Source organism: Rhineura floridana, chromosome 6 (assembly GCF_030035675.1).
Source record: "Rhineura floridana isolate rRhiFlo1 chromosome 6, rRhiFlo1.hap2, whole genome shotgun sequence".
Classification (NCBI taxonomy): Eukaryota; Metazoa; Chordata; class Lepidosauria; order Squamata; family Rhineuridae; genus Rhineura; species Rhineura floridana.
Genome location: NC_084485.1, coordinates 46,707,628 through 46,728,827, shown reverse-complemented (window position 1 = coordinate 46,728,827; position 21,200 = coordinate 46,707,628). Strand labels below are relative to the sequence as shown.

General features: G+C 42.8%; 1 protein-coding gene across 1 annotated transcript in view; it reads right to left on the bottom strand.

The window, feature by feature from the left end:
* Positions 1-21,200, bottom strand: part of SNTA1 (syntrophin alpha 1) — a 93,421-nt gene that overhangs the window by 8,163 nt on the left and 64,058 nt on the right. Inside the window, exons 3-5 of the mRNA XM_061631659.1 lie at positions 16,286-16,481; positions 14,386-14,593; positions 8,359-8,489 (exon numbers count right to left, since the gene is read on the bottom strand). Coding sequence (XP_061487643.1) covers positions 8,359-8,489; positions 14,386-14,593; positions 16,286-16,481 — 535 coding nt within the window. The remainder of the gene's footprint in view (positions 1-8,358; positions 8,490-14,385; positions 14,594-16,285; positions 16,482-21,200) is intronic.

Sequence of the window (21,200 nt, the reverse complement as noted above, 5' to 3'; positions counted from 1 at the left end):
ATGCTGGTTTATAAGGTTCACACATTACATTTTTTAAAGGTATACATGAAAGAGTTTTTAAGTGTATACCTGAAAGCGTGAATGTGTTGGATTCAGTGTGGCTCCCTGTCAAGTGTTTACTTGACAGCAAAGCCTAATTTGTATTTTGGTTTCTGTTATGACACTGAGCAGGTTATGTGGGAAATGGCCACTAGAGGTCACTCTAATGCCATTTGTAACTCCAGCTGCAACATATCCTATATTGCATCACCACATCTAGAATCAAAGAATCATAGAGTTGGAAGGGGTCTATAAGGCCATTGAGTCCAACCCCCTGCTCAATGCAGGAATGCAAATTAAAGCATACCCAACAGGTGCCTGTCCAGCTGCCTCTTGAATGCCTCCAGTGTTGGACAGCCCACCATCTCCCTAAGTAAGTAGTTCCATTGTCATACTGCTCTAACAGTTAGGAAGTTTTTTTTGAAGTTCAGTCAAAATCTGGCTTCCTGCAACTTGAGCCCATTATCCCATGTCCTGCACTCTGGGATGATTGAGAAGAGTTCCTGGCCCGCCTCTGTGTGGCAACCTTTCAAGTACTTGAAGAGTGCTATCATATCTCCCCTCAGCCTTCTCTTCTTCAGGCTAAACATGCCCAGTTCTTTCAGTCTCTCCTTATAGGACTTTGTTTCCAGTCCCCTGATCATCCTCGTTGCCCTCCTCTGAACCTGTTCCAGTTTATCTGCATCTTTCTTAAAGTGTGGTGTCCAGAACTGGACATGGTACGCAAGATGAGGCCTAACCAGTGCAGAATAGAGGGGAACCAAGGCTTCATGCGATTTGGAAACTATGGTCAATAACACCATCCATGATGTTAAGTCTTCTTTTTCTGAAACCCACTTCTGTCTCACTCGCATACACACAAACACTATGCAACAAAGAGCTAGAAGGAGAAAGACTGTGACACAAACTTCAGATAGCTCCATGCCATTTCCCCCCTAGGAATAAGACTGAGAAGTTTTAGGTAATTAGTAATACACATATAACAGGTGAAGGGCTATAGCTCGACTTTGCATGCAGAAGCTCCAAGGTTCAATCCCATCTCCAGGTAGGCTGAGAACATTCCTTGCCTGAAACCCCATAAAGTTGCTGCCAGTCAGTGTAGAGTAGACAACATTGAGCAAGACAAACCACTGGTCTGGCACGGCATAGGCATCTTTCTATAGGAATCTGCTTTATACTGAGTCAGATCACTGGTCCATTCAGCTCAGTACTGTCTTGACGGGCTGGCAGCACCTCTCCAGGGTTTCCAGAATGTAACTTTCCCAGCCCTACCAGGAGATGCCAGGGACTGAACTTGGGACCTTCTGCCTGCAAGGCAAATGCTCTCTTATTGATCTCCGGCCCTTCACTTTGTCCCTTCCCCCAATGTTTCTCTTGAATGCATTTCATGTCACAGTGAACAATTTCACAGAGTACCTCTAAGCCCAGTTCATATGCATAAATTCCTCCAAATCCACTAATCCCATTTCGAAATGTAGTCAAATATTTCTCTTCTTTCTTTTTTTTTAAAAAAGGGATTTGTGAAGAGTCTTTTGTAGTAATGGTCAAGGAGCCAACATTATTGCTAAGGAAAGGTGACACTAACATAATTTAAGTTTCAATTCCATAACTGAGACGAAATGGTTCCACTATGGATCACCTGAAAATTGCTGAGGGCCATGGTGGACCACTTGCTGATTTGTCTGCCTGTTGCAGGAATTGCAATGCACTGTGCTAGATGCTGCATGATTTTAAATGGCATTTTTATTGCTTCTTTGATTTCTTATATTTCATGTTATTGTATTATATTTTGAATTCTGTGGAATGCAAACTAAATCAATAAAATACAATATAAGAAGTAAAAAGAAGCAATAAAGATACAATTAAAAATCAAAATGAATGTTTAATGTGATGGGTGTGCAGCAGCCCATCTGAATGAAGCTTGGGGACCACGTGCTCCGTGGACCACAGTTTGGAAGCCCCCTGATCAAGACCTTCACTTTGTGGTGAAGGGTGGGTAAGGAATCTAATAAATTAAATAAAATAAAATGATTCTTTGGTATTTGTTATACACTGTTTGTGCCTATGCATGTATACAAGTAGGAAAAGTGTCCTGCCTGAAACCTTGGAGAGTGGCAGCTAGACAGTGCAGACATTACTGAGCAGGGTTTATTCCAAGCTTTTTTCCCCTACTGCACAAGCAGCCAGCACACTGCCTGCCCCCAAACTGGTCAAGTAATTTACCCCAAAATAATACAGCCACAAGTGTGTATACTATAGTCAGCATGGATTTTTCGCATTCCGCAATGTCAAATTAAAAATACCCCCATGCCATTCTGATCCTTCCCATAACCTCATTTTAAAACAAAACCTTACAAAACTTATACTCCTGAACTCAGAAACGCTTGCTTAACAACCCTCTCAATTTTCATGCTGATACACAAAACAGAGAGAATCGAGTGTTCAAAGTGTAAACAAAACAAAAAACACCAGGCCCCTTTTGGACTTTTTTGTCAGAGTTCTCATATTCTGTTGAAATTAATTAAAAATCAGCCATGTTCACAGAGTACCTGTAATCCTATTACTGACCTTGCCCCATACTCTGACCTTCATCTTCTGCCGTTTAAAAAATGCCTGGCCGATTTTTAATTAATTTAAGAAATTTTGTATTGAACTGAATGATAATGTCGGGCATGCTCAATAACCGTCAGTGTTCTAAAAGCCAGACTCACAGCTGCTGGGCTTGCCTAATCAGGGGGCCACACCCACACCAGACTTTGATTTCACTTGAGATAGTCATGGCTTCCCCCAAAGAATCCTGGGTAGTGTAGTTTGTGAAGGGTGCCGGGAGGAGACTCCTATTCCCCTAACAGAGCTCCCTATTCCCCTGACAGAGTGGCCAGAGAGATTTAACAGTCAGCCGCTCTGATTGAAGCTCTGTGAGGGAACAGGGCGTCTGCTAGCAACTCTCAGAACCCTTCACTAACTACACTTCCCAGGATTCTTTGGGAGATGCCATGACTGTGTAAAGTGAAATAAAGGTCTGGTGTGGATGTGGCCAGGGACAGCTTTGGTTTAAATTTGGGTGGGAGGCTACATGTGCCTGCTGTAGAATAAAAAGGTGGGGGGAACCCTGAGAAACAATGATACTGTTCACAATGTTTTCCTTTTGGAAAGGAACAGGGCTTCCCCTTCGCCCAGTGCCCACCCACCCAATCTCCTCCCCTTCCCCTCCTGCCCTCTTCTTCCCCCTGCCCCTCCCCCAGGTCAGTTTCACTTATCCTAATCATGATTGCACACGAGTAAATCCCACTGAAGTCAAAAAGTATGCAAATGATCAAACCTGCCCTCCCCTCCTCCTATCCTCTCTCTCTTGCCCATTCCCTCCCCTTCCTTCACCCCTCCCCCCCTCCCCTCCATCATCCGAGCTCCTCCTCCTGCCCCCCCCATGGTCAGTTTTACCTATCCTAGGACTACAACCTGGGAGATCGGGGTTCAAATCCCCACACAGCAATGCTTACTGGGTGACCTTGGGCCAGTCACTGACTCTCAGCCTCAGAGGAAGGCAGTGGTAAGCCATCTCTGAATACCGCTTACCATGAAAACCCTATTCATAGGGTCACCGTAAGCCAGAATAAACTTGAAGGCAGTCCAGTTCATTTTCAAGCATGATTGCATGGGAGTAAATCCCACTGAACTCGAATAAGCATGCAAATGATCAAACCTGCCCTCCCCTACTCCTCCCTCCCATCACCTCCCTTTTGCCCCTTCCCTCCCCCCTTCCCTCCCCCCTCCCCTTCAAATCCCTTCCTTCCCCCTCCCACTCCTTCTGCTCCCCTTTCCCCCCTTCTTCCTTCCCTCTACTCTCCCCATGGTCAGTTTTATCTATCCTAGCCATGATTGCACAGTAAATCCCATTGAACTCAATAAGCATGCAAATGATCAGACCTGCCTTTCCTCTCCCTTCCTCCTCATTTCCTCTCCTCTCCATTTCTTTCTTTCTCCTCCCCTGCCCACTCCAGGCTTCCCTCCCCTCAGTTTTACCTATCTTAAGCATGTTTGCATGGGAGTAAATCCCACTGAACTCAATAAACATGCAAATGATCCATCCATTCTCAGCAAACTTGCACAGGATCCCATTTCTTACCTCACAGATTAAAAAGCAGGGAAATTCACTGATAGGCAAAAAAACTTGTGGTTTAAGAATGTACCTATAGCCAACAGATATTTCTATCAAACTAAAAAGCAGTGAAATTGGGCAGCTATAGTGAATGCACCAGGGAGCAAGAGACCTGACCTCCTCTCTGAGATACTGGACTGCCCTACAAATTTGTCAAAATGCAAACACAATTTGGGTTGGTCTTTCACAGTCCAATCTACTTTCTGTGTAGCTTGGAAGAATTTGGTAACATGTGCCTCTGAGCATATGGTGAGTGGTGGCAACACCTGCAATCAGCCCAAATAACAGAAACAAGACATGTGCTGTGCTGATCTTGTTTTAGCAGGGAGGAAGCAACATTATTAAGATAGTTGTTATAGTTCAGTCAGTTTAAATATGTCTGATTTACTTTGCAATTTTAGTGAAGTTTCCTATCATAAATCATTGTTTTCCTCCTGTTTTTGTGAATATGTGAAGTACAGCAACACTTTGCAACACTAAAAAAAAGTTCCAAAAACAATTGTCGAATAATTGCCTATTAGTGAATATACTATTAGGCCCTTTCCTTGTGACAGTACTCACCAGTATGGAGTACTGGCACCTCTTTTTTTGCTGCCCATGCCAGCCATTTTGTGCTGGCACCCATGGTACTTTTATTTATTTATGAGATTTGTTAGACGCCCATCTGGCAGAGGTTAATCTGCTACTTTGGGTGACTTACAACCAAACACAAGTACATTCCATATAGACATAATCAAAATCCTAAAAATTAGAGATTAAAAATTAAAAGCTTAAACATTTGAACCCCCCAAGAACTGCAATCTGCCAGCCTAATCCCCTTCCCATGCCTGGGTAAAGAGCCAGGTCTTCAAAGTCCGCCGAAAGCATAACAGGGAGGGGGCCTGACGGAGGTCACTTGGCAACAAATTCCAAAGCATAGGAGCCACGATAGAAAAGGCTCTAGACTTCGTCCTCACCAACCTCGCTTCTTTTACTGGAGGTATAAGAAGTGAGCCATTCAAGGACGATCTTGTAAGCCGGCGCCCCTGGAGCGAGTGAAGGTGACTATTTAAATAGAGTGGGCCAGCCTCATGAAGAGCCTTATAAGTTAAAGCCAGGATCTTAAATTTGGCCCGTGCAACCACAGGTAGCCAGTGCAATTCCTTAAGGACTGGGGTGATATGGTCAGAATGGCGACTGCCCTTAATCAGGCGAGCCGCCGCATTCTGCACTAGTTGCACCTTACGAACCGTAGTCTAGGGAAAACCAACATATAAGGCATTACAATAATCCAGCCGGGATAAGACCAGAGAATGTACTACTTTGGGAAGCAAGTGGCTCAGGAGGTAAGGGCATATCCTTCAGACAAGATGTAGTTGATAAAGCGCCGCCCGACTGATGGCCGCTACCTGTGCCTCCATAGATAGCTGGGAGTCAAGAATGACCCCCAAACTCCGGACTTGATATCTTAGGGGCAGTAGTACCCCGTTGAGCATCAAATCAGTAATTCCCAATTTCTCTTTGTCACCCACCAACAGAACCTCAGTTTTATCAGGATTCAGTCGGAGCTTACTCCTGCTCTTCCAATCCCTCACCAACTCCAGACACTTAGACAGCATTTCTATCGCCGCTGGTGGGGAAGATTTAAATGAGAGGAAAATCTGGGTATTGTCTGCGTATTGGTGGAATTGCAGCCTGAATCTCTTAATGACATCTCCCAGCGGCCTGATATAAACATTGAATAACATCGGGGAGAGGATAGAGCCCTATCCTCTTTTATTAAGATATACGTACCAGCATCTCATTTTTTATTTTTAACCAAAAAGCACCACTAGTTATAAGGCTATGAAGATTTAAAAGGAACTGGTATTTATCTTCATTGACTATTTCTATCTTTTCTCATCTCTTTATTTTTTAGAAACCACTTAGCTCCTTCTTAAATCCCATGTGCTCAAACACACAAACACTTATTTCACACTGAACAATTTTGTCTGACATTGCACAAAATGTGTCTAGCGGCATGCTAGCATAAACCTCGGTCCTGAGCTAGATGGACCAATGGTCTGATTCAGCATAAGGCAGCTACTTATGTCCCACCTCCAGAAAGGGAGAGCTCACTTCTCTAGGCTGTCTGTTCCATTGTCAAACACCATTTCCTACTAGTCCGTTTCTCCCAATGTTTAACCGAAATCTGCTTCCCTGCAATGTCCACCCATTACTTCTGCCCTCCGCAGCAACAGAGAGCAAGTCGGCTCAATCTTCTGCATGACCACCTTTTATCATACTCCTTTGGATGCCAGTTGCTGGGAGACAAACTACAGAGGAGACTCTGCTGGCTGAACTTCCTAAAAGCACGTGGTTGGCCACAAAGGAGACAAGATGCTAGAGGGGGGGTAGACCTTCGTTCTGATCGGTCAGGGCTCCTCCTACGTTCTTATGCTGTTGGGAGCTAGTGAAGTAGAGTCATTTCATTCTTTTCTGTGGTCTGGTAATTAAATTAGCATTTCTAGTCTGTTTTCAGACCCTGAACACAAGGGGGCAGCAGAACCATAGAAAAGGCTCAGTGCAGAGGGACTGTTCCCCCCCCCACTTTCTTCTACTTCATTTTAAAGAAACCATTCCATAAGTGATGGTCACATATTATCTTTAGTCAACATACAAATGATTCCTCAAATAAAATCACATGGTTGGACAAAAACCAGGCCTTTACTACGTGCCGTTCATATATTCTCCACTTCAACATACATAAACTCAGATTACAGAGTGCCACAAACCAGATCAGGGAAACTGTCTGGGAAGGAAAGAAGAGAGACAGACCACACACAATCACAGATAAGTGTGCCCCTACTGTTTTGGACTATAACTCCCATCAACCCCAGGTAGCACGGCCAATGGTCAGGGAGAATGGGAGTTGTGGTCCAATAACATCTGAAGGGCACCAGCTTGGGGAAGGCTGTCCTACACTTACAGAAAGGATGGTCTGCAGCAACTTGGGAATGAAATGAAGTTCTGCATTGAGCACCAGTACACAAAACTACTAGCCACAATGGCTATGTTCTACTTGCACTGTCAATAGGCAGTAGGCCGCTGAACACCAGTTCCTGGAAATCACAAGTGGGGAGAGTGCTGTTGCACTCAGATCCTACTTGTGGGCTTCCCACAGGCATCAGGTTGGTCATTGTGAGAAGAGGATGCTGGACTAGATCAGCCACTGGCCTGATCCAACAGGCTTTTCTTATGTTCTTAAAGACAGCGCCCTATATGGAGTAGTCTTCAAAAGGCTGGATTTGGTGAAGCCACTAGGTGACTACTTGATTTTTGAAGTGATCCATAAGAAATGGGGAAAGGCCACTCTTTTATCCATTTCCAACTGAGTGAATAGAAGATTGTTTACTGTAGACAAGCTCTTTTTCAGTGGTGCCAGTGAGCTCCGTCTGTAGCAACATAGGCTGCATTCAGACATGGGTTTTATTGTGTTATTTCTCCTGATTTATAATGCTAGCAATTTTGTCCTGACTTCTAATGTTCCTTTCATGCTGCAGTACCTGCTGTGTGATGGAACTGTGTTTTTTCCATTAATAATCTGCCATGTCGCACTAAATTTCATTCACACCAGTGAACGTGGTATGACACAACAGCAGACAACATTGGACATGTCACACACCCCTCCACCCTTTATGCACACGTGCGCTTCTGTATGCCAGAACACTGCCCCAAATTTTGTTACGTGAGTGGCAGTGGCATGATCCCAAGAAAACTGTGGGGAGGGGGGAAACGCCAAACTCCTTGATTTTCCAGGTTAATGGGGTTGTGAACAGATTTTTTTCTGGAAGCCATTAACACGGAAATGAGCGCTAAACTTCCACTTGATTCCACTAGATTTCCAGAAGTGGCTTTTACATCGTGTGAAAGATCACATAAAATGCAAAAATTAATAGGTAAGGAAATGTCAGGAAAATGGAATAAAGTGCTGTCTGAATACAGCCATAGTCTAAGCAGTAATGGTGAGGGGATTAGAGGCTATCCAAGAAAAGGAGGTGTCAAGTTCAGGAGGATGACATCCCTGGAATCAAGATTTTGTAACCCAACTACTCAGAAAATAGCTTCCTCAAACTCCAGCCAATAGAGTCCGATTCAGGAAACAGAGCAGCATGCAAGTTCCATGGGATGGTTTACATTACCTGGTGGCTATAAGAGGGAAGCTGTGTGTTGGCTTATTCAGGGCATCTCTGCTTTGAGGAAGGCTGCTATAGAAGAGAAGCTCCTTCTCTGTGAGGATGGCAAGGATGTTCTTTGTCCCGTCACCGGGGAGCTAAAAACAAAAGGAAATTGTCAGAGAAGCACAGAACAGGGAGACAGCCAAATTGCCACATTTAAGGGGGGGGGGGGCTATAAACAGGATGGAGATGTTGTTTTTGGTTTCCGTTTTATGCAAAATACATTTGAGTACAGGGTTCCCAGTGCACATTGCTTTGCTTCGGTGGGGATCATGCTAAGAATGAATAGCATCACAATTGGATGCATAAACTGCTTTCTCTCCTAGAAATGGAGCCTGTCCTATCGCACAGAGCCCAAGGCATAATACAATATGGACATAACACCATCAAATAAAAACAGACAACTGCATTAAAAAAGCATCAGGTAAAAACAAGAGCAGACTATATTCCAGAAGACAACCAGAGAAGCGCCTCTCCCTGGACCTTTTTAAAGAAACGAAACAACTAAGAGTTTTTCAAATGTGCCTACTAATGTTTAGTCAAACTTAAGCAAGCTTTCTGGGAGAGGGAATTCCTCAGTCGTGATGCCAGCGTAGGGACACCTCCCGCTATGTACAGTAGCTGATTTATATCACTTTGTGGGCAGATGGAACCCAGAGCAAAGACTCCACCATAAGATCTTGACTGGGTATGCATATGTGATGGTAGGGACACGGGAACAGTTATTTCCAAAATATCCTAGACTTAGACCGTATAAGGAAGGGATGGAGAACCTGAGGCCCCCCAGTGCTCTTTGACCCCAAATACCCATCAGTGTCAGCCAGTTAATGGTCAGGAATGATGGGACTTGTAATCTAAAAAAATCTGGAAGGCCACAGGTTCTCCATCGATGATGTAGGGCTTTATAGTAGGGATGGATGCATCTGTCTGTGTCACGTTTGCATGTTTTCATCTGAAATTTTATTCCATTTCTGCATTAATCTGTGATTTATTTTTTTTAAGTTACTCTCAAAACAGTTATTCAAACGCATATTTTCAATCATTTAAACTGCTAAGAACTGCATCACAACAAATTTAGAGAAGGGTGAAATCTTGTGGATAGCCATGTTCCGATCTGTACTTTAGTCTGAGAGGAACAGATCAGGTCATTTCTTATCATGATTCCAAAACTTGAAATTCTGCAAGCATCCCCAAAGACAGGTGGGTCAGTAGCACCTTGAATGGCATCTGGAAGTTATCAGGCAGCCTCTGTATCTGACAAACCACAGCTGTTTAAACTCTTCCAGTAACTTACCCTCAAAAGAGGATGGATGTATATAAATATTATTGGCTTACATTTTGCTCAGAATCAGAAATTACCACAGTGGCACAGAAACCATGCTCTTCCTGTACCAAGTAACATCTGTATGTTAGAAACATAAATGCAGGCAAGGCATTTACTTCCTTCCTTGAGGATTGGGCAAGAAATGATCACATGACAATGTGCCTGTTCTCAGCAGACTTTCGCTTGTGCAATGGAACTTTCCCCTCCTCTCTTCTCTCCTGCAGCATACTGAAAATCTATTCCAGAAGGTTGGGGGACCCTCCAAAAGAGATGGGGACAGCGCGGGGAGAGGATATAACATCCAATTGTGTGAGTGGAACTCTGTTCATGAAGTGTTGGATACAACCCTATATAATTTACTCAACTCATGTGGCTTCAACTTACAGACATTACTGGAAAAAGCCATTATTGGAAACAGTGTCCGTGTTGCTGTGGTAATGTGTGCCTCAGACTGTAACATCAACAGAAAAGCAAGACAAAAGAAAAGAGAGAAATGCAGGGTTATATTCAATGTTCCGTCGGTGCAAGGTTCTTTCCTTGCACAATGGAACATTCACCCTTTCTCCTCCTCTCACATTCTAAGGTTTCCTCTAACCCACCAGAGCAGATTTAGGGACAGTGTGGGGCATACTTGGGGGGGGGGGAGGAGAGGGGGGAAATTTCATTGCGCTAGTTGAAAATGCTCTGCTACTGTAGGGGTTCCCATACTGTGGACCATCAGCGGTCTGTGAGCTTCATTCAGGGAGTCCACAACATGTCCGCATTAATATTCATATTGATTTTTAATTGTGTTTTTATTACTTCGTTTATTTCCTATACTATATCTGATTGCATTACAATCTGAACTCTATGGAAGGCAAACTGTAATACAATAAAATACAATATAAGAAATCAAAGAAGGAATAAAAATACAATTAAAAACCATACAGCGTCTAGCACAGAGCATTAAAATTCCTACAACAGCAAGAAAAATTGTTGAGCGGTCCGCCAAGACCCTCAGCCATTTTCAAGTGGTCCATGGACTAGCGCAAGGATTCAGCTGAATATCACCCCCATTCCACAAAGCCTTTCTACTGAGCTGAAAACAGAAGCTTCTCCTAACCATTCTGTTTCCCCAGAACATGTCCCAGAAACTATTTCCAGAAAGTATTCCTTGATAGCTGAGGATCTGTGTAAGTCCTTTGGAACATAATACCAGGAAGTTGATACCTTCCTGCTAGAGGGAGAAAGAGAGAAATAGTTGGAGCCAGTTCTGCTGTTTGAACTGAGAGGCAGACAGAGAGCAAAAATGTATGCTTCTTAAGCTGCATGCATATAAAGCAAGGGCCCCGTTTCATGTTTTAGAGGCTTGCTAGCAACATTCTCGTTTCATCAGCCGTTCCCTAAAGTTTGACCAGCTTTTGCATTATTATGCAGCCATGAGAGTGGCTGTATACTATAGCCAGCATGGATTTTTCACATTCCGCAATGTTAAATTGAAAATACCCCCATGCCATTCTGATGCTTCCCATAAGCTCATTTCAAAACAAAACCTTACAAAACCTATAGTCCTGAATTCAGAAACACTTGCTTAACAACCCTGTAAATTTTCATGGCAATACACAAAACAGTCAGAGAGAATAGAGTTCAAATTCTAAAAACAGAGGGAAAAAACGCAGAGCCCTTTTGGACTTTTTTGTCAGAATTCTCATAATTTGTTGAAATTCATTAAAAATCAGCCATGGTCACAGAGTACCTGGAATCATATTACTGACCTTACCCCATACTCTGACCTTCATCTTCTGCAATTTAAAAGTTAAAAAAAATGCCTGGCTGATTTTTAATTAATTTAAGAAATTCTGGCTTGAAGTCAATGATAGTGTCGGGCATGCTCAGTAAAAGCCAGACTCACAGCTGCTGGGCTTGCCTAATCAGGGGGCCACACCCACACCAGACTTTGATTTCACTGGAGACAGTCATGGCTTCCCTCAGAGAATCCTGGGAAGTGTAGTTTGTGAAGGCTGTAGAGAGGAGACTCATGTTCCACTGAAAGAGCTTTAGTGGCCAGACTGGTTTAACAGTCAGCCACTCTGATTGAGTCTGTGAGGGGAACTGGGTGTCTCCTAGCAACTCTCAGCACCCTTCGCTAACTACACTTTCCAGGATTCTTTGAGAGAAGCCATGACTGTCCAAAGTGAAATAAAGGCCTGGTGTGGATGTGGCCAGGGACAGCTTTGGTTTAAATTTGGGTAGGAGGCTACATGTGCCTGCTGTAGAATAAAAAGGTGGGGGAAAGGCTGAAAAGCAATGATACTGTCCACAATATTTTTCTTTTGGAAAGGAATGGGGCTTCCCTTCTGCCCAATGCCCACCCACCCAATCTTCTCCCCGACCCTCCCCCAGGTCAGTGTTGGACTACAACCTGGGAGACCAGGGTTCGAATTCCCACACGGCCATGAAGCATACTGGGTGACCTTGGGCCAGTCACTGGCTCTTAGCCTCAGAGTAAGGCAATGGTAAAACTACCTCTGAATATCGTTTACCATGAAAACCCTATTCAAAGGGTCAACGTAAGTCGGGATTGACTTGAAGGCAGCCCATTTCCATTTTCAAACATGATTGCACAGAAATCCCACTGAACTCAAAAAGTATGCAAATGATCAAACCCACCTTCCCTTGTCCTTCCTCCTAACCCCCCTCTTGCACCTTCCCTCCCTTTCCTTTGCCCCTCCCTACCCATCCCCATTCCCTTCCAATCCCCTCCTTCCCTTTCCCCCTCCTCCCGCTCCCCTTCCTCATCCCCATGGTCAGTTTTACCGATCTTAAGCATGATTGCAGGGAAGTAAATGCCATTGAACTCTATAAGCAAGCAAATGATCAAACCTGCCCTCCCCTCCCCCTTCCTTTGTCCCCCTCCAATACACTCCTTCCCCTTCCCCCTCCCCCTCCCCCTCCTCCTCCCCCATGGTCAGTTTTTCCTATCCTAACCATCACTGCATAGGAGTAAATACCACTGAACTCAATAAGCATGCAAATGATCAGACCTGCTTTTCCACTCCTTCCCCTCCCTTCCTCCTCTCCTCCCCACTTCCTTCTTTCTCCTCCCCTGCCCACTCCAGCCCTCCCTCCCCCCGTCACTTTTACCTATCCTAAGCATGGTTGCACGGGAGTAAATCGCACTGAATTCAATAAACATGCAAATGATCAAACCTGTCCTTCTCCTCTCCTCCCCTCCCCCTCCTGCCTGCTCCCATCCCAGTCCTCCCCTCTGCATTTCCTCCCCTCTGCATTTCCTCCCCTCCCCTCCCTCCTCCTCCTCCTCCTCCCCTCCCCATCCCCTGTGGTCAGTTTCACCTATCCTAAGCATGATTGCAGAGGAGTAAATCCCATTGAACTCAGTAAGCATGCAAATGATCCATCCATTCTCAGCAAACTTGCACAGGATCCCATTTCTTACCTCCCGGATTAAAATAGGCAAAAATCCCTTGCGGTTTAAGAACATAGCCCACAGCTATTCTGTCGAACTTTAAAAAGCAGGGAAATTGGGCAGCTATAGTGAATGCACCAGGGGAGCAGGAGACCTGACCTCCCCTCTAAGATATTGTACTGCTCTACAAATTGGTCAAAATGCAAACACAATTTGGGTTGGTCTTTCACAGTCCAATCCACTTCCTGTGTAGCTTGGAAGAATTTGGTAACATGTTCCTCTGAGCATATGGTGAGTGGTGGCAACACCTGCAACCAGCCCAAATAATAGAAAGAAGACATGTGCTGTGCTGATTTTGTATTAGCATGGAGGAAGCAACATTATTAAGACAGTTGATATAGTTCAGATGGTCACTTTAAATATGTCTGATTTACTTTGCAATTTTAGTGAAGTTTCCTATAGGAAATCATTTTCTTTTGTTTCTATTTCTCTGAATATGTGAAGTACTGCAACACTTTGCAAAATTTACACTAAAAACCTCCCTACCGCCAACACTTGTACTTTCCAAGTGAATTGGGACCTGCATTATCAAGGTTTCCAATCTCAAGGAGTCTTCAACTGAATACACTTCCCCCTTCACACCTTTGCACTAAACATATGAAGGCTGGGGGTGGAAGGTATGTACAAGATGCAGGAGATATTGAGTGGCTGGCTCCCTACACACATTTATCCCTCTTGTCATCAGGCTGAATGCCTGGAATAGGGCTCATATGTCCATGTGGCCAAACACTGATGTGACTGATTTCTGCAGGACCCCAAATAAGCATTGAAAACTAAGGCTGCAAGCAACTCACCTAACTGAACTCACCTAAGTCCCACTGAACTAAATGGGGCTTATTTCTGTATATACATGTATAAAATTTCAAGTCAATGAAAATTATTTGACCATAGAAATTTTATTAGCCATCCACCTACATGTAAAAAAAGAAAGAGAGCTATTTCTGGCCATAATTTTTTTACTTGCCACAGGCAACCAGGTGCTTGGCTATCTGAATGCCTGCTCCAAACAATATACAAATCTATATATCTATAGTTTGCAAATTAAGGCCATGCACACACCGACATAATCTGAGAGCAAAACTTTTGGCAAAGGGCTCCTTAGGGACTGGGTTGCCTTCCCTGAGTTGTGTTTGGTCACTACAAAAGGATTTTTTTTCCTCCCAAGGAGCCACGGAATTCAAACCAGGAAGGCCAGTGTTACCTGCTCAGTGAGCCAGCCAATGTGCTTGATGTCTCTGCTTCCTGCAATACCAACTCCAGACTGTGAGGCCCTCAGCTCCTCTTTGACTCTTGGCAACAGGGTGCTGATGTTGCTATGAATGGCATTGAACCACGCTTGGGCAGACACTTCATCTTTTGCTCGAAGAAACAAGGGAATCCGTCCATCTGCTGAGCACACTTCCAGATACCTGCATGAAGAATCTCCCTTAAGATGAGAATGCAACCCTTCTGGCAGCCCAAACGAAAGCTGATGTCACAGCAAGCAACTGTCACCCTTCCCAAATTTCCACTTGAAAAGGGGGATGAGCGAATCCGTCCATTTCGGTTTCTCTCAGTTTCTGATTCCTCCAGTCTTAAGTTCAGTTCTCCACATTTCCACATCAATTTGCAATTTAAAAAAAAAATTTCCTCATGAAAATTCTTCAGCATTTTATTATTTATTTATTACATTTATATTCCTCCCTTCCTCCCAGAAGGATCCCAGAGCAGCAAAAAAAAAAAAAAAGGTGCAAATTTCTCCTACTGCACACATTTTTCTATGCAATTTTGCGTAATATACATGTTTTTGTAAGCAGTTTTCCCTATTATAATGCATTTTTGTATTTTCACAAATACATGCATTTTTATGCTCACTTTACACTAGTATATGCATTATTGTACACATTACTTGGCTGGAGAACTGCACTGCAAAATCTGGAGAAGTATGAATTTTGAAGGATGGCTGCATTGTGGTTTGCATATTGTTTTGAGAGTAGTGAATTTGGTAGGTTCACATCTAAATGCAAACTGAAGCAAATTCCCCCCTCCCCCCATGTGTTGTTGCAAAACCTTTGTGGAGATCATTCTTGTCCACACAGATTCACAATTTCAGGTGGATCCACCTCTCGGTCAGAAGAGCCACCAGATGACCTTAATACAGCATGCTGTAGCTTCTGCACATTTGTTCTACCAATGTCTTTGGTTTAGAAACAGTGGTATGCATGTGCGGTCCCCCTGAAAACCATGGCCTTCCTTAGATCTCATCTTTACATTTGCATGCAGGGTCAATAGACAAAATTATATTGATGAATTATACCAATGTTATCTCACGCATTTGATGCAATTAATAACACTTGGGATTAGAGATGTGAAGGCCCCCCCAAAAATTGAAACATCTTGGGGAAGAAAAGTACACAACCTTTTTTCCCATTCCCTCCCCCTAATTTTTCCAGTTTTTTCCAAAAAATGGGAGGAAAAAAACAGGTTTTTCTGATTTCCCCCCAGTCCTTCACATCTCTAGCTGGGATTTGCACAGTTGATTTTCAGTATTCAAAGTACTTAAAATACATCTCAGTAACCCTTAGAAACCAACTCTGGAAGACAGGTGACTATGCATCCACCCATTGCTGATGGGAAACAGGATGCAAGAATGGTGGTGAGTTGGGTTCATGGTGAAGGTGAGTTTAGAACTGTAAATTTCTAGGCTCATAGCTCAAACTAGACTAGTTCAGTAGTTGTCATTCAGAAGTCACTGAGGTTTGCCACTGAGGACATTTTTACAAATATATAGATTGCCTACCAAATTCTGGAATTATGTATCTATACATGCACACATACACTCATGTATGTATGTGTAAATCCATATCTCTGTACACACACACACACACTAACTGTCACCAGTTAAATTACAAATTTAAGTATACAAATAAAAAGGCTCTGGATCCTGGTTTTCAGAAAGGCATTCTGTACATTTCCCCCCATTTTTCTGCAACCACACAGAGCAATCATTACTACATGCCAAAGTGATGTACAAAACTGAGGTACAAATCCTTCTACAGAGATCATAAAACCACTGGAGAAAAGCCAGGAAAAATGTAGCATTCTTGAGTTGACTGGGTTACCTGTTTTCTGGATCATTGGGGAGACACTTCCTTGATACGTAGCACATTTTTAAGGGGATGCTCTTCCCTTCCTTAAGGTCTCGTAGCGAGAGGATAGGCGAACTTTGCTTCTGAAAGGCTGGGGAAGAGTCCCAACTTACAGTTGCACCAGATGAGGAATTTTTAAAATAGGGAGAAATCTCCTTCATGTATTTTACTGGAAGAGAGAAAAGAAACACATGGAAAATTCAGCTGTGCAATTCAAGGTACCTTCTTTACAGGTTACTTCTGATGCTGCCATTCTCCAGTGACCTACCGTCTAGGCATAACCTGAAGCAGACTTCATAGGCGCTTTTAAGAAACCATGTGTGATCACCACCATTGACAAGGTTTCATGAACTTATGTAAAAGATCCTTTGTGACCTTTCTCTTGTGGGAGCTGGAAATCTGAATACATTTTCCTTAACAAATGGCATTTATGTCTGAATGAGAAACAAATTTGCTTTTTCTTAAAAGCAGCCTACAATTTGAATGCAAAACTTACATTGGTGAAAGCAATAAGCTTTGTGGCATCTTCAAAGTGGACACATTTATTGTGGCATAAAAGCTTTCATGAGCCAGAGCCTGTTTCCTCAGTGGTCTTTACATATGTGCTTATCAGCTCATGAAAACTGCAATAAAAGTGTCAGCTTTGAAGTTGTCACAAGATTCTTTGTTTTTGCTGCAGTAGACTAATGTGGATACCTCTCAGATATCAGTGAAAATGTACTTATGATACCTCTTTTGGGCCAAGAACTGCAAATGATTTAGAACCACAACAGTACAACATAAACCAGAAATAGATAAAGAGCAAAATTGTTTATGTTCTTATTTATTTATTTAATATCCTACCCTTCCTCCCAGTAGGAGCCCAGGGTGGCAAACAAAAACACTAAACACTCTAAAACATCTTAAAAAACAGACTTTAAAACATATTAAAACAAAGCATCTTTAAAAACATATTAAAACAAAGCATCTTTTAAAAAAAGCTTTAAAAACATCTTAAAAAACAATTCCAATACAGATGCAGACTGGGATAAGGTCTCTACTTAAAAGCCTTGTTGAAAGAGGAAGGTCTTCAGTAGCGCCAAAAAGATGACAGAGATGCAACCTGCCTAATATTTAAGGGGAGGAAATTCCAAAGGGTAGGTGCCACTACACTAAAGGTCCACTTCCTATGTTGTGCAGAATGGACCTCCTGATAAGATGGTATCTGCAGGAGGCCATCACCTGCAGAGCGCAGTGATCGACTGGGTATATAAGGGGTAAGATGGTCTTTCAGGTATCCTGGTCCCAAGCTATATAGGGCTTTGTACACTAAAACCAGAACCTTATTTGTATTAAAAAACGTTTTCACATGGTACAGAAGATAAAAGAAGCTAAACAGCATATTTTACATTGCAATCCTATACATGCCTACTCAGACATAAGCATCACTGAGTTCAATGAGACTTAATCAGGTAAGTGCATACAGGATTGCATACTGAGCATCTTATGTGAAAGTGGTTTTTGCACTGTATGCTTTATCTATTTGTGAATTATAGTGTATTCTTGCGTTGCCTCAAAGTGGCTTATCTTCTATATATTTTAGAAAGTTCTTAGTCTGATGCTATGCATTCAGACACCTCTGGAGCTACCGTAACCAAATTTTGCACGATGGTTTCTGACATCAAAGAGCAGGTTTTTGCCTATGTTTGGTCACTATTTTGAATCAAGATGGTGGACTGACCCTCTCAAACAGCAGTGATTTTTTTAGTTTCTTAGAATTCCTGAGCAATGTTGGGTACGAGGCTGCTAGTAAAGCTATAAGGGCTTAATTGTGATTAACAGAATAGAATCATAGAATCGTAGAGTTGGAAGGGGCCTACAAGGCCATCAAGTCCAACCCCCTGAGCAATGCAGGAATGCAAATCAAAGTATTCCCGACAGATGGCTGTCCATCTGCCTCTTGAATGCCTCCAGTTTTGGAGAGCCCACTACCTCTCTAGGTAAGTGGTTCCATTGTCGTATCGCTCTAACAGTTAGGAAGTTTTTCCTGAGGTCCAGTCAAAATCTGGCTGCCTGCAACTTGAGCCCATTCTTCCGTGTCCTGCACTCTGGGACGATCGAGAAGAGATCCCAGCCCTCCTCTATGTGACAACCTTTCATGTACTTGAAGAGTGCTATCATCTCTCCCCTCAGTCTTCTCTTCTTCAGGCTAAACATGCCCAGTTCTTTCAGTCTGCCCTCATAGGGCTTTGTTTCCAGTCCCCTGATCATCTTTGTTGCCCTCCTCTGAACCTGTTCCAGTTTGTCTGCATCCTTCTTGAAATGAGGAGACCAGAGCTGGATGCAGTATTCAAGATGAGGCCTAACCAGTGCTGAATAGAGGGGAACTAGTATTTCATGTGATTTGGAAACTATACTTCTGTTAATGCAGGCTAATATAGCATTTGCCTTTCTTGCAGCCACATCACACTGTTGGCTCATATTCAGCTTGTGATCAATGACAATTCGAAGATCCGTCTTACACAGATTTAGAAAAGATTTAGTATTTCTCATGAGGAGGGAATTCCATGAGTGGGGAAGGCCACCACAAACCAGCTCATTTTCCAAGCCTCCAATCACCTAACTCTGAACATAGGAAGAGCCCTACTGGATTAGGCCAAAGGCCCATCTAGTCCAGCATCCTATTCTTACAGTAGCCAGCCAGGTGCCTATGGGAAGCCCACAAGCAGGACTTGTAACAGCACCTTCCCTGTTTGTAATTCTCAGCAACTGGTATTTAGAGGCAAACTGCCTCCAGCAGTTGAGATAGAATAAAGCCATCATGGCTAGTTGCCACTGATCACCTCCATGAATTTTAAAGTTGAAGGCAAAGGGTCTCTGATTATCCTAACAGATGGGCAGGTGGTCCTTCAGAACCTGGGTGCTAAGCCAAATACAACATTAATGATTACTTTGTATTGCACTTATTAACAAACTAGGAGCCAATGAAAAGTTTTAAGCAGGAGAGAAATAAATTTCCCTAGGGATATATGTTTCCCTGGGCATTTAGGAAGGATCCATTTTGAACTTATATATGGAATTTGGCGGTTCAAATCCAGTCAAGCTTTGCCCACATTGGACCGCCTTGCATTGAGCACCCACTTATGTCTAAGCCACCTGTACATTATTATGTGTTTTTTTAAAAAACCAACTATGTATGCAACATTTTATGTATAATTTTTGAATATACATATAAAATATGTACATATACATATAAAAGATATATATAATATTCATATAAAAGAACTGAGCCCCATGCGGCACTATATTTCAGCAGCATAATTTTGTAAGTATTAATGTGTAAGTATTTTTATACAGCTATGTGCTTTGCTGTATGCATCTGTTAATCTATAACGTACTTTAGAAAACCTGGAGTATATATGCATATAATACTTATTTATTCATTTATTTATTTATATCCCACCCTTCCTCCCAGTAGGAGCCCATTATACAGTATGAATAATGATGCATATAATATTTGAGAATTGTTCATATAAAAAGCCCTTCGCTTTTCATCAATACCAAGGCATGAGACGTGAGTTAGAAAAAGTCTGTGTAGATATGCTTGACATAAAGCTTTTCAGAAAATTCTCTAGCAAGACCTGTTTAACAACAAGTTTCTAGACATTTTTCTAAGGGAGCTCCATGTCTAACACTGCAATATAGAGTCTAAAGTGACTGTGTGATGGCTGCTGTTGCTTCAGTACACATGGTAAGAAAAGATGTCATTGTTCCAAGATGCAACTCAATAGCTTGCAAGTGAACCTGTACTTGCACAATAAAATTTTTGCAGCGCTATGTGCCATGGTAAATATAGATAGTGCTTCTAACTGCAGACATGGTGAATCAATAACTGACTTTTCCACATACAACCCCCCCAAAACACAACTCTGCACACTCAACCCATATTCTCAAATACAGTATCATTATGCAAATAAGCCAGAGGGCAACTAAGCCCAAACCCCCTTCACTTCATGCCAGAATCAATACTTATGCAAAGTTTTTGTATTCAAAGCTCCTGCCTTAAAATCTTACTGGAATTTTTTTTCATAAAACGAATTTACCCCAGTGTTCGCTTCCCTGGTTGGTGGCACAGTATGTACAACTTTCCTATTAGGTGCATCTCAGATGTGCTACCAAATGCATGAGTGACTGAATCATTCGAAAGGATTTTGCCAGCCTCCAACAGGCAACACACTTGTGCACCAGTAATATGCATGTCCCCTATGTATGTGATAAACTGGACAGTTCATGTCGCTTTAATGCACTGTTTGCATGTGCTGAATGTGCAGCAAGTGTGAGACATGCCTCCCAGGTGTTGTTCCTGATTCTAGGACAGGGAGAGCCCTGGAGGAAGGGAAATATGACACAGTTTCAATGAAACAGATTTAAAATAGTACTACTGTTCAAGTCTGTCCATAAGTTTGGACTTCAAAGTCAAGTCCACAGTACTCAACCTATCACTTTGCAATCAGTACAGTTCCCAACTCCTATTTAAAGCTATGACAGGCACTGGGAAGAAATTGGGTAGTTGGGCAGATATCTGACAGTGGGCTAACTAGATTATTTTTTATACTTGTTCCCAATACATCGGATAAATGTTCCTGCCTGTGCAAGCTGTTCTCTGACCGCCAGCCAACAAGCAGTTCAAAGGGACTGGGATGCCAGCCAAGATTGCTCCAAGTGTGGTCTAGTGGGAGCCTCTGTCACTGCAATGGATCAGCTGATATAAGGGAGTGAAAAATAGCTTGTGTATGCAAAACACCACACTTCTGTTCATATTAACTGGAAGGGGGACATGTACAGCAGAAACTGGGTCTTTCAGGGGAAACTGTATGTCTAGGACCTGGGGGGGGATGTACAATATTTA